This window comes from Rutidosis leptorrhynchoides, chromosome 10 (genome assembly GCF_046630445.1).
Source record: "Rutidosis leptorrhynchoides isolate AG116_Rl617_1_P2 chromosome 10, CSIRO_AGI_Rlap_v1, whole genome shotgun sequence".
NCBI lineage: Eukaryota > Viridiplantae > Streptophyta > Magnoliopsida > Asterales > Asteraceae > Rutidosis > Rutidosis leptorrhynchoides.
This window is the reverse complement of record NC_092342.1, coordinates 16,502,391-16,525,463: the sequence shown is the minus strand read 5'-3', so window position 1 is coordinate 16,525,463 and position 23,073 is coordinate 16,502,391. Positions and strand designations below refer to the sequence as shown.

The 23,073-nt window shown below is 34.6% G+C and overlaps 1 protein-coding gene and 1 pseudogene across 1 annotated transcript; both read left to right on the top strand.

Annotated features, from left to right (window-relative positions):
* The first annotated feature begins 13,222 nt into the window (after positions 1 to 13,222).
* LOC139871720 (NADH dehydrogenase [ubiquinone] flavoprotein 2, mitochondrial-like) lies at positions 13,223 to 15,844 on the top strand. Its single transcript, XM_071859454.1, has 7 exons — positions 13,223 to 13,364; positions 13,475 to 13,507; positions 13,648 to 13,713; positions 14,156 to 14,272; positions 14,566 to 14,643; positions 14,733 to 14,838; positions 14,948 to 15,844. The coding sequence occupies exons 1-7, from the start codon at positions 13,299 to 13,301 to the stop codon at positions 15,025 to 15,027; spliced, it is 546 nt and encodes a 181-aa protein (XP_071715555.1). The 5' UTR covers positions 13,223 to 13,298; the 3' UTR covers positions 15,028 to 15,844.
* LOC139871719 (asparagine--tRNA ligase, cytoplasmic 2-like) lies at positions 15,845 to 21,347 on the top strand (annotated as a pseudogene).
* The last annotated feature ends 1,726 nt before the right edge of the window (positions 21,348 to 23,073 follow it).

The window sequence follows — 23,073 nt, the reverse complement described above, 5'->3', positions numbered from 1 at the left end:
TGAAGCTAGATCCATTTTTCTCATTTCCAGTAGCTTTATCCATAAAACTTGAGGTAGTAATGATGTCCATAACATCATTCGATTCATACATATAAAGCTATCTTATTCGAAGGTTTAAACGTGTAATCACTAGAACATAGTTTAGTTAATTCTAAATTTGTTCGCAAACAAAAGTTAATCCTTCTAACTTGACTTTTAAAATCAACTAAACACATGTTCTATATCTATATGATATGCTAACTTAATGATTTAAAACCTGGAAACACGATGAACACCATAAAATCGGATATACGCCGTCGTAGTGAAACCTGGGGCTATTTTGGTTTGGATAATTAAAAACTATGATAAACTTTGATTTAAAAGTTGTTCTTCTGGGAAAATAATTTTTCATATGAACATGAAACTATATCCAAAAATCAAGGTTAAACTCAAAGTGGAAGTATGTTTTCTAAAATGGTCATCTAGACGTCGTTCTTTCGACTGAAATGACTACCTTTACAAAAACGACTTGTAACTTATATTTCTGACTATAAACCTATAATTTTTCTGTTTAGATTCATAAAATAGAGTTCAATATGAAACCATAGCAATTTGATTCACTCAAAACGGATTTAAAATGAAGAAGTTATGGGTAAAACAAGATTGGATATTTTTGATCTTTTTAGCTACGGGAAATGTTTAACAAATCTATACAAATCATATCCTAGCTAACTTATATTGTATTATACATGTATTCTAATATATTATTTAATCTTGGGATACCATAGACACGTATGCAAATGTTTTGACATATCATATCGACCCATGTATATATATTATTTGGAACAACCATAGACACTCTATATGCAGTAATGTTGGAGTTAGCTATACAAGGTTGAGGTTGATTCCAAAAATATATATACTTTGAGTTGTGATCTAGCCTGAGACGTATATACACTAGGTCGTGGATTGATTCAAGATAATATATATCGATTTATTTCTGTACATCTAACTGTGGACAACTAGTTGTAGGTTACTAACGAGGACAGCTGACTTAATACACTCAAATCTTTAAAACATAATAAAAATGGTTGTAATTATATTTTGATCATACTTTGATATATATGTACATATTTGTATAGGTTCGTGAATCGATCCGTGGCCAAGTCTTATTTCCGAGGAAGGAAACATATGTGAAAGTGAGTTATAGTCCCACTTTTAAAATCTAATATTTTTAGGATGAGAATACATGCAGGTTTTATAAATGATTTACAAAATAGACACAAGTACGTGAAACTACATTCTATGGTTGAATTATCGAAATCGAATATGCCCCTTTTATTAAGTCTGGTAATCTAAGAATTAGGGAACAGACACCCTAATTGACGCGAATCCTAAAGATAGATCTATTGGGCCTAACAAACCCCATCCAAAGTACCGGATGCTTTAGTACTTCGAAAATTATATCATATCCGAAGGGTGTCCCGGAATGATGGGGATATTCTTATATATGCATCTTGTTAATGTCGGTTACCAGGTGTTCACCATATGAATGATTTTTATCTCTATGTATGGGATGTGTATTGAAATATGAAATCTTGTGGTCTATTGTTACGATTTGATATATATAGGTTAAACCTATAACTCACCAACATTTTTGTTGACGTTTAAAGCATGTTTATTCTCAGGTGAATACTAAGAGCTTCCGCTGTTGCATACTAAAATAAGGACAAGATTTGGAGTCCATGTTTGTATGATATTGTGTAAAAACTGCATTCAAGAAACATATGTCGATGTAATATATTTCTATTGTAAACCATTATGTAATGGTCGTGTGTAAACAGTATATTTTAGATTATCATTATTTGATAATCTACGTAATGTTTTTAAAACCTTTATTGATAAAATAAAGGTTCTGGTTGTTTTAAAAATGAATGCAGTCTTTGAAAAACGTCTCATATAGAGGTCAAATCATCGCAACGAAATCAATTAATATGGAACGTTTATAATCAATATGAACGGGACATTTCACTTGTGTGGGTTTAACCACCTTCTCAACCATAGCCCCCACAATTGGGTTCAAAAAGACCTTTTGACCAACAACATCACCCACAATTAGGTCAAACTTTACTTCCTTGACCATTGTGGGGTTACTTAAAGCATTTTCACAAACTTTCCCATCAACAATGTTTTCACAAGCTTTTTTAAAATCGTATTCATCACAAGATTCCATAAACATTTCAAACTCATTGTCAAGATCAAAATCATCAATTTCATCAACATCCGAAGTGTCAACTGCCAATAAAGCTTTCAACTCAAATTCGTCGCATAATTTCATGACCTCGATTTGACAAAAAGACTCAATATTTGACAAATTTGGTTGTTTATCAACTTTACGCACATAAAAATCAAGTCTTTTGTCTTTTACCCCGATACTCAATTTGTTTTGTTGCACGAAATTAATTGTATCGAGTTTCGAGGAATTTTCTAAAAATCTCCAAAGTAGGCTACTCGGTCACTTTTGTAAATTTATTAAAGCTGAAAAATTAACTTTGAAACGCCGAAACTGCGTTGGCAACTACGAGTTGTCTAGGTTTGGTTTACTTCTGTAACATTTATGCTTAATCTTTTTGGTAATGTGTAACTTTTATCTTTGGCCGTTTATCAATCGGAGATCCAATAATTTTTCTAAAAATCACTGAAGTGGCCCGTTTAGTCATGTTTGACCGAAAATCATTTTTGTATAAGATATTGTATATTTGCATGTGACCTCATTCTTACTTTGACCTTTGACTTTTGACTTTAACCTTTGACTTTTGACTTTGAACTCTGACTTTTCCCGTTAACTTTTCAGTTAGCTTTTTGTGTTGACTTTCTCTAAAAACTAAAATACTATTTTATGATTATGAAACCATTTGTGTTACGTTGTTTCACACTTCACCTTTTACTAGAATCTTAATTGAGCATGAGTAATATAACATGTTACTATACTGTTGAGTTAGTCTCGAGCATTAGGATTGTAATACACTATGACTTGACCTAATTTGTTTGACAAATATTGACCAACACACACACACACACACACACACACACACACACACATATATATATATATATATATATATATATATATATATATATATATATATATATATATATATATAATTAATTTAGGTTCGTGAATCCGAGGCCAACCTTGCACTTGTTCAATGACGTTATATGTATTTTTACTACGAAATACAGTATGATGAGTTTCATTTACTCCCTTTTTAAATGCTTTTACAATATATAATTTTGGGACTGAGAATGCATGCGCTGCTTTTATAACTGTTTTACAAAATAGACACAAGTAATTAAAATTACATTATATGGTTGAATGATCGAAGCCGAATATGCCTCTTTTGCTTGGTAACCTAAGAATTAGTAAACCGATCTACTAATTGACGCGAATCCTAAAGATAGATCTATTGGGCCTAACGAACCCCATCCAAAGTATCGGATGCTTTAGTACTTCGATGTTGTTTTTATCATGTTCGAAGGATTTCCCGGAATGATAGGAGATATTCTTATATGCATCTTGTTAATGTCGGTTACCAGGTGTTCACCATATGAATGATTTTTGTCTCTATGCATGGGACGTATATTTATGAGAACTGGAAATTGTAACATCCCGCGTTTTTCCGTTAAATTTATTTTTAACACTGTCTTTTTTTTTAAATAATATCCTTTGTTATTTAAATTCGTAGTTTCCGTTGACGAACGTTCATAATATTCTCGTTATTTAATTATAACATAACTCGTTTACTTGAGCGTTTTTAAAATATTCGTTTGGTTAATTCCCGCACCCGCTTTGAAACTTAAGGGACTAAACTTGCCAAGAGGGCAAAGAGATGACTAGGTCAACTAGTCAACCTTCACCCTCCTCCATTCATTCCAACCTCCCCATTTCATTACTTCCATTTTTATTCTCTCAAAACCTCAAACACAAAATCATTATCTAAATTCGGTTTAGGGAGCTAGCAACAAAACAAATTACATATTCGTGATCCTCTCTTCATCCTCTTCATTTTGGTACCAACTTCATCTCATTTGGGTAACTTTCTAAAATCACTAGATTTTGTGTTCTTGATGTTTTTAACTTATAAAAGTGTTAATTAGTGTCTATGGCTCAAGTCTAACATGAATATATGATTTATATGCTCGATCTCGTTGTTTTAGTGTAACTAGCATGAACTTGAATTTTGGTGTGTTGTTCTTGAATTTTGGATGATCATATGTTGTTAGATTGTTAAAGTGCATGTTTTAAAAGTGTTACTAGTATCATTAGCTTCATTTTGATGTATAGGTTGATTAAGGAAACTCCAAAAACATGATTATTGATTTTGAGATGTTTGACTAGGGTTTGATAGTTCTTGACATGAATTTTTGGATGCTTGAATGCCATGGAATGTTAATTATTAGTGTTTAGTTGTAATGTATGTTTCATTACCTTCAAAACGGCATATTATATGTGTGAATTGGTTTCCCGAAACTCAAATTGCATTTGAAGAACTTGAAACCTTAAAAATGAACGTTTAATGATCACTTGATGAGTTTTCGGCTATTATAAATGATGTTTTTGTTTGGTGAAACATGTTTAGTTGTGTTCCTTGTCAAAAGAGCTTTCCAACGGTATAAGATACGTCTTCTAGTTGTTTACGGTTTGAGTTTTGCGTTTGTTTGAAAATTGACCAAGTCTTGAACAAGTGAAACAGGCCTGGGACCAGGCCACGGCCATTGTCGCGGCGCGACAGGCCTGGCCGCGGCGCGGCATAAGCCGTGCCCAGCTTCTGTCTCCAATGTCCGTTTCACGTGAAATGTTTGCCATGTTTTAGACTTCCAATTCGCATGCAATCTTCCTAACATGCTTTTATACTTGTATCTTGCATGAAACTTGACAATTTGCTTCACATGCTACATAATCGAGTCGTGTCGAGCCATAGGACTAATTGAACAACTTTGACCCTTCATGACTACCGTTATTGATACAACCTATTTGTTTAGGTCGAGACTAGCGTTGTTCTTTACGCACGTTACTTGTTGAAGTACTTATTTACTCTTGCAATCAAAGGTGAGATCATAGTCCCACTTTTACTCTTTTTGAACTTATATTTGGGATGAGAAAACATAAACGATTCTTTTGAACTAAGTGAACACAAGAACGGGAAAACAAACATTCTACATACGAGTTTAGAACAAAAATCCTCAATTCGATTATCATTAGTTACACTTGCCGGGTGTAAGCGAGAACTTATGTTATATGGCCATATGGGTTGACAACCCTCATCCTTGACGGTTCGCTACCGTCTACGGATGAAATATATTTTCGAGAATCAGTGTTTGTTCTAGCACTAAGTGATGGGGTATACAATGGAAGGAATGTTAAGCTTTGATAATTGGGTGCTCGTGAAACAAACTTTTGGAATGTATTACTATTATTTCATTGATGCAAATCTTGTGGTTCACTTGTACTTACTTACTTAAACCTATGATTTCACCAACGTTTTCGTTGACAGATTTATATGTTTTTCTCAGGTCTTGCACGATATGTGAAACATGCTTCCGCTTACTATTTGATACTTGCATCCGATGTCGAGTATACATGCATTTCATGGAGCGTCTTTTGACTTTACTTTAAACCGTGTCGCCTAGATTTCAATCGTATCTATAACGTTGTAACTTAACTTTTGGTTGAACAATTCTTGTAAACTTTGAAACAATCTTTATTTTGAAATGAAGGCGACATATTTTGGTCAAACGTTATCTTAAAGACTTATAATCAGGTAATGGGACCCACGTAGCCGACGCCGTCACTTGACGATTTGTCGGGGTCGCTACAGGTGGTATCAGAGCCTTGGTTGTAGGGATTTAGAGTTCATTTGTGTTCACCCCGAGTCATAGGGTACATAGGTGAATCTAGACTACAACCGGCATATAGACTGAAGTAGGAATTATTTGACTAATTGTGCATTTATACTCGAACTCTTCTATCATATCTAACTCGTATTCGATCTTGATCTTACGTTGATAAATTTTGTTGATGCGCCACCTTGACTTTATGAAGTAATGTTAAATGCACATGAGAATCAGGGTAATATAATTTCCGGGATTATATTACGGTGATTCACATGGACGTTCCGACATTATGACATAGAGAATTTAAGGCGAGTCAAGGAAAATTTTCTCTCTATCCTTATTCCATGCCACGGTTAGTATTGTTGAAAATACTAACCAACGATATTCTTGTCTCATGAAGGAACAATGGCTCACCAAGGTCAACAAAATACTCCTCTCGAAACTCTAGAACAAGCTCTTCAACGAATGATAACCACCGCCGTGGGTACGGCCGTGGCCGATCACTTTTCTAACAACAACAATCATGGAGCCGGTAATTCAATCGAAGGTTGCTCCTACAAGAACTTCATGAAGTACAATCCTCCCACTTTCGATGGAACCGGGGGACCGGTTACTCTCACCCGATGGTTTGAACAAATGGAGACCGTTTTTAACACAAGCGGTTGTCGAGACCAAGATAAGGTCAAGTTTTCCACCCTCACTTTCACCGGTATTGCTCTCTCATGGTGGAACACGTATGTACAATTAGTGGGAAGCGATGAAGCCCACACACTCTCTTGGACCGAATTAAGAGAAAGAATGATCACCGAATACTTCCCGCGCGACGAGACTCGAAGGCTCGAACAGGGTCTAAGGAATTTAAAAACGGCCGGAAATGACCTCAAGGCTTATAATCAACGGTTTACCGAACTAGTCTCGATGTGTCCAATTCTCATGACTCCCGAATCCCTAAGAGTCGAACTTTACATGGATGGCCTCCCTAAGAGCATTCAACACAAGGTAATGACATCTCAACCCACTAACCTACAAGAGGCTTTAACAATGGCCCGCCAAGCCTTAGAAACGGTGAATGAAATGGAAGCACCGGCACCAATGGTCGAGAACCACCCGAGTAACAACAAAAGAACATGGGAAGCCTCTCAATCAAGCAACCACAACAATAACAACAACCCCGCCAAGAAGCCTTTTACCTCCAACGACAAGAAAGGCTATGCCGGAAAACTGCCTTTTTGTGATGAATGCCACAAACATCACTTTGAAGGATGTGGCAGGTTTCGCCACCGGCGCCAAGGACCCGTCGCTCGAAAGATGCCCAACGCACACAGAACGGGTGCTTGCTTCGAATGTGGCCAACTGGGTCATTTTAGGAATGTGTGCCCAAATAAGAAAATCAACCCCAACGCACGCCGTTGAACCTTCGACATCGACACCAAGGATGCCCGGAACGACGATGGACTAGTAACGGGTACGTTTCTTCACAACAAACCGTATATTTCATACTTGTTCGATTCGATTACCGCTAGACGTTTTATAACCAAGGATTTGACTCATGCTCTTTATATTCCACCTCTTTCCCCCAGATACTACTTAGACGATTTAAGTGACCGACGGAAAAATATTGTGTGCCTATAAATTTTATTGGAGGAAATACGTTAAGACTTTTGACTTGACACCTATAGAACTAGGGAGCTCGGAACCTATTCGTTAAAAAAAAAAAAAAAAAAAAAAAAAAAAAATGTTTCCCCATCATCTTGTATAGATTATTGTGGACTGAGTAATTTTCGGTTGGAAACCGATACCCTCTTCCTCGTATCCATGACCTCATGATTATTTGCGTAAAACTCGTGTGTATTCCAAATCGACCTCCGTTCCGGTTATCACCAATTGGGGGTTAAGGGAGACGATGTCTCCTAAGCCATTTTTCCGAACTCGCAACGTTAGTTGTAAATCTCTCTTAGTACCGCTTGATTTATTTAGGGCTCGCCCGTATCCATAAACCTCTTGAACCGCGTATGCAAATTCATATAGACTAATCTGTTATCGTATTTATAGATGACATCTTAACTTATTTAAGTAAAGAAGGAAAACGAACAACATCACCATCTTACGCTCGAACTTATGAGAAAAGAGCAACTTTATACCAAATTCTCCGAGTGAGAATTTCTGTTGAACGAAGTCCAATTTTCTAGACCATGAAGTTAATGGTCAAGGCATTACAATCAATCTCGAAATCAAGCCACATGTAATCAGGAAACTCTCCCAACTCAGACTTGTATTCGTAAAAATCTTAGATCTCACCGGTTGCTACCGAAGATTCATTTCTGACTTTTCTCGTATTACACGACTTTAATCTCTCCGCGATCGAACCTTGAGCGTGATTCTTCACACCAACATTTCTAGCTAAATTCGTACAACACCAGATGGGACTCAAATATGGAAATATTTCTACTTGGACGCCGAAAGGCATACTCCCTCGACTCGAAATCAACGGGACGGAAATTCGTTATTTTGCACGAAGAATTCGAATATTAAATTGTGGATCCGATCAATATTCTTGTCATCACGTACCACACTACATACCTCTGTTATTTCACCGTTACCGTCTGATATTACTGGAAAGTAAGATAACACACAATCCAACGATACTTCACTCTTCTTTGACTTAACGCCCTTGTGTTTCTGATAATCGGTCAACTATTATTCAACCCCGAACTATACAACTACGTGTACTACCTCGTTTCTCTTTCAGACTTCAACTTTTGACAACTAGAGGCACGTTATAGCAACCTCGAGATGTAAACTCATCCTATTCTAAGTCCTCATTTCACTACTATCTTTACCGTTCGCATTTCCGTTTAAAGAAACTCCTTGTAACATTTCTCCATGGATAGAGAAACTCCTCATATTACATAAGTATTCGCCACGAGGGTGAATAGTCCTAACGAACATTTTTCGAACCCTAACTAACTTGTTCAAACGTATCTTAAGAGATTCTATTCCAACACGGTGTATCTTTGTCAATTATTCTGTATCGAAATACTCGTTTCACTTCTAGTTTTACAAGAAACCTTGGGAACCTGCTTAGACATGAGTACCGCGTACCACCCACAAACTGACGAACCGAGCAAACGAACGATTTACGTCTTGGAAAGACATCTCACAAACTCGTATTGTCACCTTTAGTAGATCACTCTTACTACAGTAGTTACCACTCGTGTGTTCACGCGCACTTTTCGAAACCTTATATGACCGCTAATGTCATACCCCTGTTCATTTATCCAAAGCATCAACCACCGAAATCTGAACTCCATCAAGAAACAACAATTGAGATCGTTCAAGTCCGAGAAGGGCTCGAGACAACCCATTGTCGCCAGAAGAGTTATACCAAACTTAGAGGAGAACCTCACAAATCCCAGTGTGTAACCGCGTAATATTGAGAACCCGCACCTTGGAAGGGTGTAATCCGTTTCGGGAATCAGGGAAAGTTAAACCCGCGACATGTTAACCCTTTTGAAACCTTGGGGCGTATTGGAACCGCTCCCTACCGTTTAGAACTTCCGACTCAATTAAGTTTCCGTTTACCCTACATTTCGTGTAACAAACTTAGAAACGTGTCCTGCGGAACAGGAACGTGCAATCCTGCTGGATACATCAACTATCGATGACAAACTTCTCTTCATAGGAAAACCAGTTGAAACCGGAGATCGTAAAAATCGAACCTTAATGCAACGTAAAACCCTGACTATCCAAATTCATGAGAACCCTCAAGAACGTACCTTCACTTATTCGTAGAACCGACAACGCAAGATCTCGAGGAAGAAACAACGACTACTACTTCCAACTAAATTTCGGGACGAAATTTCTTTTAAGGTGTAGGTAATGTAACATCCCGCGTTTTTCCGTTAAATTTATTTTTAACACTGTCTTTTTTTTAAATAATATCCTTTGTTATTTAAATTCGTAGTTTCCGTTGACGAACGTTCATAATATTCTCGTTATTTAATTATAACATAACTCGTTTACTTGAGCGTTTTTAAAATATTCGTTTGGTTAATTCCCGCACCCGCTTTGAAACTTAAGGGACTAAACTTGCCAAGAGGGCAAAGAGATGACTAGGTCAACTAGTCAACCTTCACCCTCCTCCATTCATTCCAACCTCCCCATTTCATTACTTCCATTTTTATTCTCTCAAAACCTCAAACACAAAATCATCATCTAAATTCGGTTTAGGGAGCTAGCAACAAAACAAATTACATATTCGTGATCCTCTCTTCATCCTCTTCATTTTGGTACCAACTTCATCTCATTTGGGTAACTTTCTAAAATCACTAGATTTTGTGTTCTTGATGTTTTTAACTTATAAAAGTGTTAATTAGTGTCTATGGCTCAAGTCTAACATGAATATATGATTTATATGCTCGATCTCGTTGTTTTAGTGTAACTAGCATGAACTTGAATTTTGGTGTGTTGTTCTTGAATTTTGGATGATCATATGTTGTTAGATTGTTAAAGTGCATGTTTTAAAAGTGTTACTAGTATCATTAGCTTCATTTTGATGTATAGGTTGATTAAGGAAACTCCAAAAACATGATTATTGATTTTGAGATGTTTGACTAGGGTTTGATAGTTCTTGACATGAATTTTTGGATGCTTGAATGCCATGGAATGTTAATTATTAGTGTTTAGTTGTAATGTATGTTTCATTACCTTCAAAACGGCATATTATATGTGTGAATTGGTTTCCCGAAACTCAAATTGCATTTGAAGAACTTGAAACCTTAAAAATGAACGTTTAATGATCACTTGATGAGTTTTCGGCTATTATAAATGATGTTTTTGTTTGGTGAAACATGTTTAGTTGTGTTCCTTGTCAAAAGAGCTTTCCAACGGTATAAGATACGTCTTCTAGTTGTTTACGGTTTGAGTTTTGCGTTTGTTTGAAAATTGACCAAGTCTTGAACAAGTGAAACAGGCCTGGGACCAGGCCACGGCCATTGTCGCGGCGCGACAGGCCTGGCCGCGGCGCGGCATAAGCCGTGCCCAGCTTCTGTCTCCAATGTCCGTTTCACGTGAAATGTTTGCCATGTTTTAGACTTCCAATTCGCATGCAATCTTCCTAACATGCTTTTATACTTGTATCTTGCATGAAACTTGACAATTTGCTTCACATGCTACATAATCGAGTCGTGTCGAGCCATAGGACTAATTGAACAACTTTGACCCTTCGTGACTACCGTTATTGATACAACCTATTTGTTTAGGTCGAGACTAGCGTTGTTCTTTACGCACGTTACTTGTTGAAGTACTTATTTACTCTTGCAATCAAAGGTGAGATCATAGTCCCACTTTTACTCTTTTTGAACTTATATTTGGGATGAGAAAACATAAACGATTCTTTTGAACTAAGTGAACACAAGAACGGGAAAACAAACATTCTACATACGAGTTTAGAACAAAAATCCTCAATTCGATTATCATTAGTTACACTTGCCGGGTGTAAGCGAGAACTTATGTTATATGGCCATATGGGTTGACAACCCTCATCCTTGACGGTTCGCTACCGTCTACGGATGAAATATATTTTCGAGAATCAGTGTTTGTTCTAGCACTAAGTGATGGGGTATACAATGGAAGGAATGTTAAGCTTTGATAATTGGGTGCTCGTGAAACAAACTTTTGGAATGTATTACTATTATTTCATTGATGCAAATCTTGTGGTTCACTTGTACTTACTTACTTAAACCTATGATTTCACCAACGTTTTCGTTGACAGATTTATATGTTTTTCTCAGGTCTTGCACGATATGTGAAACATGCTTCCGCTTACTATTTGATACTTGCATCCGATGTCGAGTATACATGCATTTCATGGAGCGTCTTTTGACTTTACTTTAAACCGTGTCGCCTAGATTTCAATCGTATCTATAACGTTGTAACTTAACTTTTGGTTGAACAATTCTTGTAAACTTTGAAACAATCTTTATTTTGAAATGAAGGCGACATATTTTGGTCAAACGTTATCTTAAAGACTTATAATCAGGTAATGGGACCCACGTAGCCGACGCCGTCACTTGACGATTTGTCGGGGTCGCTACAGAAATGAAATTCTTGTGGTCTATTAAAATGATGAAAATGAATGATTATGATAAACTAATGAACTCACCAACCTTTTGGTTGACACTTTAAATCATGTTTATTCTCAGGTATCAAAGAAATCTTCCGCTGTGCATTAGCTCATTTTAAAGATATTACTTGGAATCATTCATGGCATATTTCAAAAGACGTTGCATTCAAGTCGTTGAGTTCAGTAAAGATTATGATTAAGTAAATGACAGATTAGGTCATTTATAGATAGATGTTATAAAATGGTGTGCATGCCTGTCAATTTTCGATGTAATGAAAGTTTGTCTTTTAAAACGAATGCAATGTTTGTAAAATGTATCATATAGAGGTCAAATACCTCGCGATGTAATCAGATGTTATTGTATTCGTTCTTATGGATTAGGACGGGTCTTTACAAAACCGCATCTCGAAAACGCGCATCGAAAAACGCGGGTCCAAATCGCGCCCCGAAAAACGCGCCTCGAAAACGCGCGTTAAAAATGTTGGTCGAAAACGCGTGTCAGAATCGCGCGTCGAAAACATGCGTCAAATTCGCGAATTAAAAACGTTGGTCGATAAAGGGGCTTGACATGTTATGCAAAGTTGACACTTAACTGAGAAAGTTAACAAAAGTTAATGATACCCTTTTTTGATTAACTTTTGATAACGTACTCCTTTAAATGATACAAAGTGAAATAGATTACATAGAATAAAAAAAATTGGGTATGATAGTTACCTTTAAATGGAATTTGCCCTTATTAAATCTTAAAAACACCTTACAATTAAAATTGATCTCGGGATTGTTTGTTGCTTTAGTTGCGAGTCATCGATTGTTGTTAATTCATTTAGCTTCTAGGCTTTTAGTTTAAGTTTATGGTTAGTGATGTATTCGTTTGATTAGTTGTTGTCTTAGCATGCACGTCAGTTAAGGCTCGATTTGAGTTAGTTTTTCTTTGAGTCTTTTAGTTGTTTTACTCATTTCAAACCTTACAATGGTTGGTATTGTTATTGTTATATTTAATTTTGAGATCCTTTATTATTCGATGAAGTATCTTTCAATAGTTATTATTATTATTATTATTATTATTATTATTATTATTATTAATTATTATTATTATTATTATTTTTATTTTAGTTATAAAAAAAAAATAGTAAAAATTAAAACAACCCAAAATGTATCCCCAGGCCAATTCTGGGGACCCTAAATTAGACTTGTGCTAACCACGCTTACATTCCGAGTCTCTCTATTTTCCCCAAATTATCAAAATTTGCTCTCCATTTCTTTACTGTTTATCTTCTTCTTCTTCTGCAAGCACCAAAAAATGTTAGCTCGTCTCGCATCTAAACGTCTACTCGAGATCCGTCAAATTTTCGGCCAATCTTCTCAGGTTCTTAATTTAATTCAATTCAATTCAATTCAATTTGATTTAATTCTCCGCATCCATTTTTATATATACATAATTTAATCCACTTTTTTGTGTGTGTTATTATTACGCAGTCTACTCGATCGTTATCCACTGCCCTAAACTATGTAAGTATCTGCCATCAATTTGAATTCATTGATCCTGCTTCGTTTGGTAGTATATATGTGATTACAATTTAATTGAATATGTTTTTTATGATTATTATTATTAATTAATTATTATTACTATCACCATTACTTGTGTGCAGCATATTGATACACCTGATAACAAAGCCGATGCTCCATGGGAATTCAACGATTCTAACAAACCTAAGGTTACTTTAATCATACTTTTTATGTATTGTTTGTTAATAATGTATTAGCAATTTAACTTCAACATTTTCATTTAATGTAATTTATGAAAATGTTTAGGGTTTTACTATTAGTAATATTTTAATTTAATCTGATTCGGTTCACTCAACTATAGTGATCTCACAAGTACTAGCATGTTTCTATTTTTTTGATGTTCGAGTTAAAGATATGATGTACTGAACATTAAGAATTAAGAGCAACATAGAAGACTATAATACGTATTTTACTATTCATAGGTAATTGTAGGTATTATTGTTTGCGAATTCAATCACTGCCTAGCAGTCGGCCTTAAATGTGATGAGATATAGCAAGTACTAATGAAGTTCTGTTTTAATGCTATTTTAATGTACTGATGCTGCTGAGTTGATTAATTTAAGAAATTTGAGTGTTATTTGCTACGTACAGGTAAAGGAGATTTTGTCTCATTATCCAACTAATTACAAGCAATCTGCAGTTATTCCACTGCTAGATCTTGCACAACAACAACATGGGGGATGGCTTCCAGTTTCAGCAATGGATGCGATAAGTCAGCCTGCGTATATGCAATATATGTCTTTTATTTCTTTTCAAATCGCGTGGCTGCTTACATGCCCCATGAAGACTCTAGTATCATAATGGATGATAAGTATTTGAGATGTTATTTGGAAATTTTCTGGTAGCTAAACCTAGAAATCTTGCAGGTTGTTTACAGTACAAACTTGTGAATTGTTATAGGTTATCCGTTGTATATGCTGTTTGATTAACATGAATCTCGTTTTATACATTGTACTTCTTATGCTCATTTACATTAATGCTGTGTTATGTTTTATGTGAAGGTAGCAAAGGTCATAGAAGTTGCTCCAATTCGTGTGTACGAGGTTGCAACATTCTATTCCATGTTTAATAGAGCAAAGGTAAGGTTGCAAACATCCATTTTCCGATATTAAACATCCTATTTTTTATCTGAAATTATGAGGTTATGAGTTGGGCAACTACTTTTTAGGTTGGCAAATATCATCTTTTGGTCTGTGGTACAACTCCTTGTATGATTCGTGGTTCACGAGACATTGAAGATGCTTTATTGAAACACTTGGGAGTGAAACGAAATGGTTTGTATTTATCAAACAACTCAAAAACATCTTTTGTGATCTTGTTTACATTTAAAATTCTAATAGTAGCGTCTAAGATTCTTCATGGCTACTTTTTTACGATATACAGAGGTTACAAAAGATGGCTTATTTTCTGTCGGAGAAATGGAATGCATGGTGAGTCACTTGGTTTTTAACTTTGTACCTTAATAATACGGGTGCCTACTAAAGGTCCTTTAGCCTAGCAGTATAGGAGTAACCCATCAACCAAGAGGTTGTGGGTTCAAGTCCTGGAAAAATTTCTAGATGGTATACGGCTGTGTATAATCAGTGGTTTACAGTCTGTGCGTGTTTGTAGTAAAAAAAATTACTCCGTAATACAGATGACTAAGAAGCTACATATATTGCAGCTAGAGGTGTACAGCTACAGCTTAAACATTCCAGGTGGCCCCTAGTACTGAATAAAAAATAAAAAAAAAATATCATAACTTCACCAGGGATCGAGAACCTGGAACACTTTAGACGCTAACAAACCTGGAAAACTACCCGGCCAAACATGCCTTTTATATACCAACAATCAAATATATATATAGTAACCAATGTACCCTCATAAATAGTAACCAAATTCATCATAGTTAGTACGTAGTATATGTTTATTTATTATTATTATTATAATTATAATGATGTAATATAATAATTATACTGTTTATTAAAATTCAATTTTAAAAAAAAAACTTTATTTTTTATATCTGTATCTATATCTATCGGGGGATGATTCTCACACACTGTTTTTTGATCCTCACACACCCTTTTACCCTATTATTAGGGAGGAGTTCAAGTAAATTGGTGTGTGAGGATCAAAAAACAGCGTGTGAGAATCATCCCCCATATCTATATCACTCTATGTGTATAGAGTTTTTATTAAGTAATAATATTTTCAAAACCCCCTTAATCACCGTTAGAATAAAAAATTACCTTATCCCCTAAAAAAATTAGGTAATAAATCAATTGTTACTCATCTCTAAAATACCCTCTTCTAATAATTAAAAAAAAACACGGGATAATCTAAAATATACAAATGCAACGCACAGCTTCCACACTCGATTTAGGGTCTGTTCCCCAGTTTTTTTTTTTTAAGGGTTTCCCAGCATCAGATCTTACATGGTTTCATCTCCATCGTTTGATGGTTTCACGATCGATTTTAGAGCTTTCCAATATCAGATATTTGACGGTGGGTTTCATCGAGTGATTGGTTGTGGCGGTTGGTTTTGAAGTGATCGATGAGTATGAAAATTTTGGGTTTTTGATCTTTTTTTAGTCGATAATCAACACCGTTGAATTGAAGGTTATGGTTTCATTGTTTTTTTAAGTACTTCTATTGAATCATCAAATAAAATTACACCAAATCAATAGATTGAATCTGAATCAATGTATCATTATAATATGTAAATTTGTATATATTTTCCTTTTGATTCTTCTTTCTCCGATGGATGATGACTGCAAATCGATTGACGAAGATCGATTTTGACGAAGATCGATCGAAGTATTTATCTTTTGAAGGTCTATGATGAAGATCGGTTCTTCAAGCGATGTTTCAAGGTACCAATATTCTTTATTCAAAACCCTAATTTTGAAAATTTAATTTTCTTTCTCATTTTTGTTTCTAAAACCCTAATTTTGATTATTTTTTACCGAATCTTTTCTGTTTTTAATAATTGTCTTAAGTTAGTACTAATTGAAACTAACCATGGTTTAATTCATATCGACTCAAAGCCTTTCTCAATTATGATTTAGTTTTGTCTGTTAATTCGATTTTGATTATATGTTGCTTACGATTTCACATATTGTTTCTTATTAACAGTGTGAAATCGGGGGTTGAAACAGAAAAAAGGAAATACGGGTGCAAAATAAATCATAAATTTACATATTCTGGATTGATATGGTAAGATATATACTGCATCTTGAATATGAATATGAATATGATATGATATCACCGAATATAGAAGTAGCAATGGCATATTATGAATCTTTACACCTTTTAAAAAAAAAAAAATCGTGATCCAACATGATCATTGGTTTTGTTGTGATGTTGACAATATTTATACGCATTTAAACTTCTCATTTGGTTTTTATTAGCATTTTATAAAGATTAAATTAACTGAAAATTCCATGCTATACTTGTTATGCATCCATTAATGTGTTGTTAAAGTTAACTAGTGAAATGACCCGTGAAAACACGAGTTTGTTTATATGAAACAGTTTAATGATATGTTTTAGGTATTAAGTGAATGTAAATGTTAAAGTCATTTAGTTTATTGCCCCGTGGAACCACGGATTCCGACTAAGAAAAGTTCGCTCAAAGTTGAATATTTATATTTATATTTTTAATAATAATTAATAATTATTATTATTATTAATAATAAATGTCTTTTAATTTTTTTAGAAAAATAATTACAATTTAGGAGAAATTAAAATTTCCTTTTATAAAAGATTTTGTATTACTTTTTTAATTAAATTAATATATAATTATGACATCATCATTATGAAAAGTAAAGGGTAATTTAGCTTAATGATGATTTTATCATTTTAGAGGTTTATTAGACTATATAGATGTAGCAATTTGCACTCATATGCTATGTCACCGTTTTTTTATTTATTTTATGAAGTTTAGTTATAGCATTATGTTTTTTTAGTATATTACCTTTTGTGGTTGGAGGATGGGTTAAGGGTCTGTTTCAGAAATTTTGTGTAGAAGAACTGAAATGAGATGAAGGGGAATGAAGGGGAAGGATTGTGAATCCTTCAAATTTAGAAGGAAGAGATGACAGGAAAAATACACTGAATTCTCCTTCCCTTTCATTTCCTTTCTCTCTCAAATTAAACTCTGAAACATCAATTTCTTCTTTCCCTTTCATCTCCTTTCTCTCCAAAATTACACTCTTGAATAGACCCTAAGGCTTTGTTCCAGAGTCTTATTTTGGAGAGAAAAGAAATGAGATGGAAGGAAAATAATACGAATTGGTGTTCCAGAGTTTTGTGTTGGAATGAAGGGAAAGGAAGGGAAGTGATTATTATGCCTAATTTTCTCTTCTACACTTCCTTCCAAATTGGAAAGATCCCAATCCCCTCCCTTTCATTCCCTTTCACTTCATTTCATTTCTCTTATTAATAAACTCTGGAACAGAGCCTAAGTCTTCAAGAGAAATGAGGATAGATCCACCACCAAGATCACACCCACTAACAGGAGGCGATACAAAGTATGTTTCCGGGGGTAAAGATGTAAAATGTGTCGAAGTTTTTCAATCACAAATTATGTTTCTTCGAAGTGTTTTTAAAGTTTTTGGTGGGCACAATACTCCTCATACCAAGGAGAAACTCAAATCAGTCTCACCAAAACCACTTACCCCTTCGGTTTCAATCGTACAAATTAGTGACGGTTCTTCCGTGATCAGCCTTCAGGTAAACCGTAAATGACATCTATTTTGTTTGTTTGTTTTGTAATATTTTGATTTTAATTTGTGCAAGTTTCATGACAACATTATTTATTGTAGGTCATAGTGGAATCTTCGATAGCTCCTCTGGCTCAACTCATGCCTACGGGAACCTGTATATTAGCTGAAGGTATTTTGCAGAAGCCTTCAATATAAGGGAAGCATGCCATCGAGCTTAAAGCGGAGAAATTATTGCATATTGGGATAGTTGATCAAGAGACCTACCCGTTATCAAAGAAGAGTTTGCCTTTGTCAAGATTGAGAGATTGTGCTCATTTTAGACCTCGAACAACCATTGTAAAAACCTTCTCATCTTATCTTTTGCATATTTATCTTTTTATCAATTTAGAGGTGGCAGAATGGGTTGGTCGGGGATGGTAACAGGTTAAAAATGGGTTTAGGTCAAAATTGATAAGTATGGGTCGCGTTGACCTGGACCTCTACATGAATGAATTTTGTTACCATAAAATAATTTGTAAAGTATGCTTATAAATCTGATTTCAATGCACGTGTAATCTTTTTGTATAAAAAATTTATGGCATTTTATGCATTAAAAATACAATAGGGATGAGTTTCGACTTGTTACCTTTAAAGCAGTTTTCATTTATATCTAGTTAATGTTTAGAATGCGATTACTAAAATTATTAGATTTGAAAAAAAAAAAAATTATCTTCTAATATAATGATTAATGAGGTAATTTGCATTAATATACACTTTAGACGACTTTCGGCCCTTTTGAAACGTATCCTCTTTGGCTCTCTTTATGTAGTACCCATTAGAGACCCATGTTGACGTGTTTTTTGTTTGGGTCAAAATTGCCACCTCACCAGTCACATTAGACACGACAATCGGTTTTCTTCTTTCGTAGGTGGCATCTATTATGAAGGTACGTAACGCATTGAATCAAGCCAGTCATACCTTCTTCCAAAAACACGGGTTTGTTCATGTCGAAGTGCGGATTATAACTGCCACCAGTACCGAAGGATATTCGGATGTCTTCCAAGTTTCGACATCAAACTTTTCTGCTAACGAATCAAAAAGAGAAGAGCCCGTTTCAATGGTTGATACAGCTAACATTAGTCTCGAAACTATAAAACTTTCAATTGCTGAAAAAGCCAAGAAAGTTGAAGAACTTAAAAGAAGTGACAGTAATAGAGAAGCACTTGATGCAGCTGTTCAAGATCTTCATAAAACGAATAAATTGGCTGCAGAACTAATAGCAAGGTCAAAGTCAAAGTCAAAATCAAAATCAAAGTCAAAATCAAAGTCAAAGTCTGAAAAGTACAAGACAGGCGACGAGTTCTTTACTAACCAGGCCTTTCTTACTAGCTCTGGTAGTCTTCATCTTGAAAGCTGTGCGCCAGCTCTTGGAAATGTATACGCATTTGGTCCATGGTTTCAAGCAGATAAATCGGAATCGAAGAAACATTTAGCAGAAAAATGAATGATTGAAACTGAGATAGCATTCTCAGAAGTCGAGGTTATATTATATATAATTCTTATTACTTGAACATTCTTGATATTCTCCATTTTCATGTTAAATTATTGTTTAAACTGTTTTGTGTGTGCGTGTTTTCAGGATGTGATGAATTGTGCTGAAGACTTTTTTTGAAGTTTGTATCCGATTGGGTTACAGAAAATTGCTATGAGAATCTTTACTTTCTTTCGAAAAGAGTTGACAAAACCATTATCGATTTCCTTCATTCAATGGCGTCAACACCATTTGAAAATATCACGTATGCAACCGCAGTAGAAGTCTTAGACAAGGTAACTTCATTTCACCCTTTCGAATAATGTGATGTTAGATGTGTCAAACAGGGTGGGTCAAAGGGTCCAAGTCCAAAAGGTTCAGCCAATTATAGAAAACATTATTAAAAACCTATATATTTATTTAAACTAATACCACATTATTTTTAAATAATTTATCTTTAAAATATATATGTTTTTAAAATATTTATGGAGAAGACTGGTTTTGGTAACCAAAATTCCAGAAACAGGGCTTTAGGCATCGTGGATGGTGCATTGCTTTTGTACAGAACAATGTGGCTATGACTGGTAAAATTCGAAAGTTCTCTAATAGGGATGTATCTCTTCTCTAAATGTCTTTTACTTGTTAAAACTTCAGGTGAGAATCTGGCGTTTTCGGTTAACTTGTCCAAATGATGTCAAATCTCCTCAAGGTAAGCAAATTTGGCAAGTCGACGAGTGCATTAGTGGATATACAATTTGGAGAAATGTGAATAATAACCTTTTTGGGAAGCATGACATCAATGGGCCTCTTACACTTAATGAGATTCAAATTCGAAGCTTTAAATGGATAAACAAGAGATCGAAGAAAATTCGTTTAGATTGGCATCAAAGGACTTTGATCCTTATGATAATTTCTTACTATATAGTTAGTCTTGAGTTTCTCAATTGCCAGTTATGTTTGGGTATGATTATTAAGTCTGATTATTCTTTAAAACTCTTTACATGTTCATTAACACTTCTTGTGTGCTATTGCATCAGAGTGAACACGAAAGGAGGAGCAGGAAAATTTGAAGGTATGTATGCACTTTTATTTTAGATGATAATAAAATAAAATGTGAATTAGACAAATGATGGTCCAGTCCAGTCAGTGGTGGTGGAATGTAATAAACTATTTCTTTAGATAATGTAAGCTGTGTGTGTATGCACATATAGATATACAAAAATGAACACACATATACTTCTATGAATGAATATAATGATGATGAAGATACGTCAACTAATTTTTGGCAGGGCACAATCTTGGTATCGAAGCGCAATGTGAAGGATGAGTGCATGTTGTAGAAATCATTTAGGGAACCAATTTAGCTCCATTGGATTCCTTTGGTTATTCAGATCTGCTTGTGGTGTTTACATGCAATGGAAAAACAAGAATGAGGTCAATCAAGCTTCAATCGCTTGATCCTTAGTGGAATTGTTACCGTTTGTTAGTAATAACATATAAATGAGTTGTTTTTGGTTGTATTCACTCTAAAACAACTTTAATAAAAGTTGGCTAAACAGTCTTGATCCTTGGTGGAATTGTTTTGTTACTAATAACATATAAATGAGTAGTTTTTGGTTGTATTCACTCTAAAACAACTTTAATAAAAGTTGGCTAAACATTTGAAAGGGTCAAAATTTGCCAAGGTTAAATTTATTGCACTCAACCTCTTAAATCATTTGTCATAAGGTTTTTATCCACACCCAAACTTGCTACCCCTCTTTAATATATTTCAGGAAATAAAACTTAGTATGCAGTGGACATTATAAGGATTTACAGAAGTATTCTTAGATAGATTCAACTCGTATCCTTTTGTCTTCTTTCAGAAATTATAGTTTAGCTTTTTGTTGATACAAAGGTAATAATAGTATGTTGGTTCCTTTCTGTCAAAGCATCTACATATGTCTCCCCAAAGTGGTTGGTTTAAAGAGCATAGCTTCATATCACAGTGGCCTTGAAATTAATACGCATGTCATTGATGAAGTCGCAGCGAAGGGTCTTGACGACTAATATATGCTTAATGGATAAAAAGGATTCACGTTGAGAGTTAATGGTTTAAAGTTAAGGAATTGCTATTTAGGGTATACGGTTTATGGTTTATTTAGGAATTAGGGTTTAAGGTTAATATTTTAGAATATATGCTTTAGGGTTTAGGGTTTAGGATTTAGTGTATAGGGTTTAGTGTTTAGGGTTTTGGGTTAAGGATTTAGGGTTTAGAGTTTAGAGTTTAAGATTTAGAGTTTAAGGATTAGTTTTTAGAATTTATGGTATAGGGTTTAGAATTTTATGGTTTATAATTTACGGTTTACATATATGGTTTAAGATTTAGGGTTTAGTGTATAGGGTTTAGTTTATAGGGCATAGGTTTTAGAGTTTAGGGTTTAAGGTTTAAATTTTAGAATTTATCGTCTAGGGGTTAGGGTATAGTGTTTAAGGTTTAAGGTTTAGTGTGTAAGGTTAAGGGTTGATTTAGGGTTTAGGGTTTAGATATAGGGTTTAGGGTTTAGAGTTTAGTGTATAGGGTTTAGTGTTTAGGGTGTATGGTTTAAGGTTTAGATTTTATAATTTATGGTTTAAGGTTTAGGATATAGGGTTTAGGGCTTAAGGTTTGTTTATACAATTTTATGGTTTAGAGTATAAATATAGTGTTTAGGGTTTAGTGTATAGGATTTAGGGTTTATGGTTTAGTGTATAGGGTTTAGGGTATATGGTTTAAGGTTTAGGGTTTAAGGTTTAAAGTTTAGGTAAGAATGTATTTGGGTCAATTTTTCTTTCGTTAGTTAAGCCACCTTTTTCTAAAAGGGATTGAGGTTTAAGGTTTAGGGCTTAGTGTGTAAGTTTAAGAGTTGATGGTTTAGGGTTGATTTAGGGTTTAGGGTTTAGATATTTGGTTTAGGGTTTAGAGTTTAGTGTATAGGGTTTAGGGTTTAGAGTTTAGGGTTTAGGGTTTATGGTTTAGACTTTAAGGTTTAGATTTTAGAATTTATGATTTAAGGTTTAAGATATAGGGTTTCGGGTTTAAGGTTTTGTTTTTACAATTTATGATTTAGAGTATAGATATAGGGTTTAGTATATAGGATTTAGGGTTTATGGTTTAGTGTATAGGGTTTAGGGTATATGGTTTAAGGTTTAGGGTTTAAGGTTTAAAGTTTAGGTAAGAATGTATCTGGGTCAATTTTTCTTTCGTTAGTTAAGCCACCTTTTTCTAAAAGGGATTGAGGTTTAAGGTTTAGGGTTTAGTGTGTAAGTTTAAGA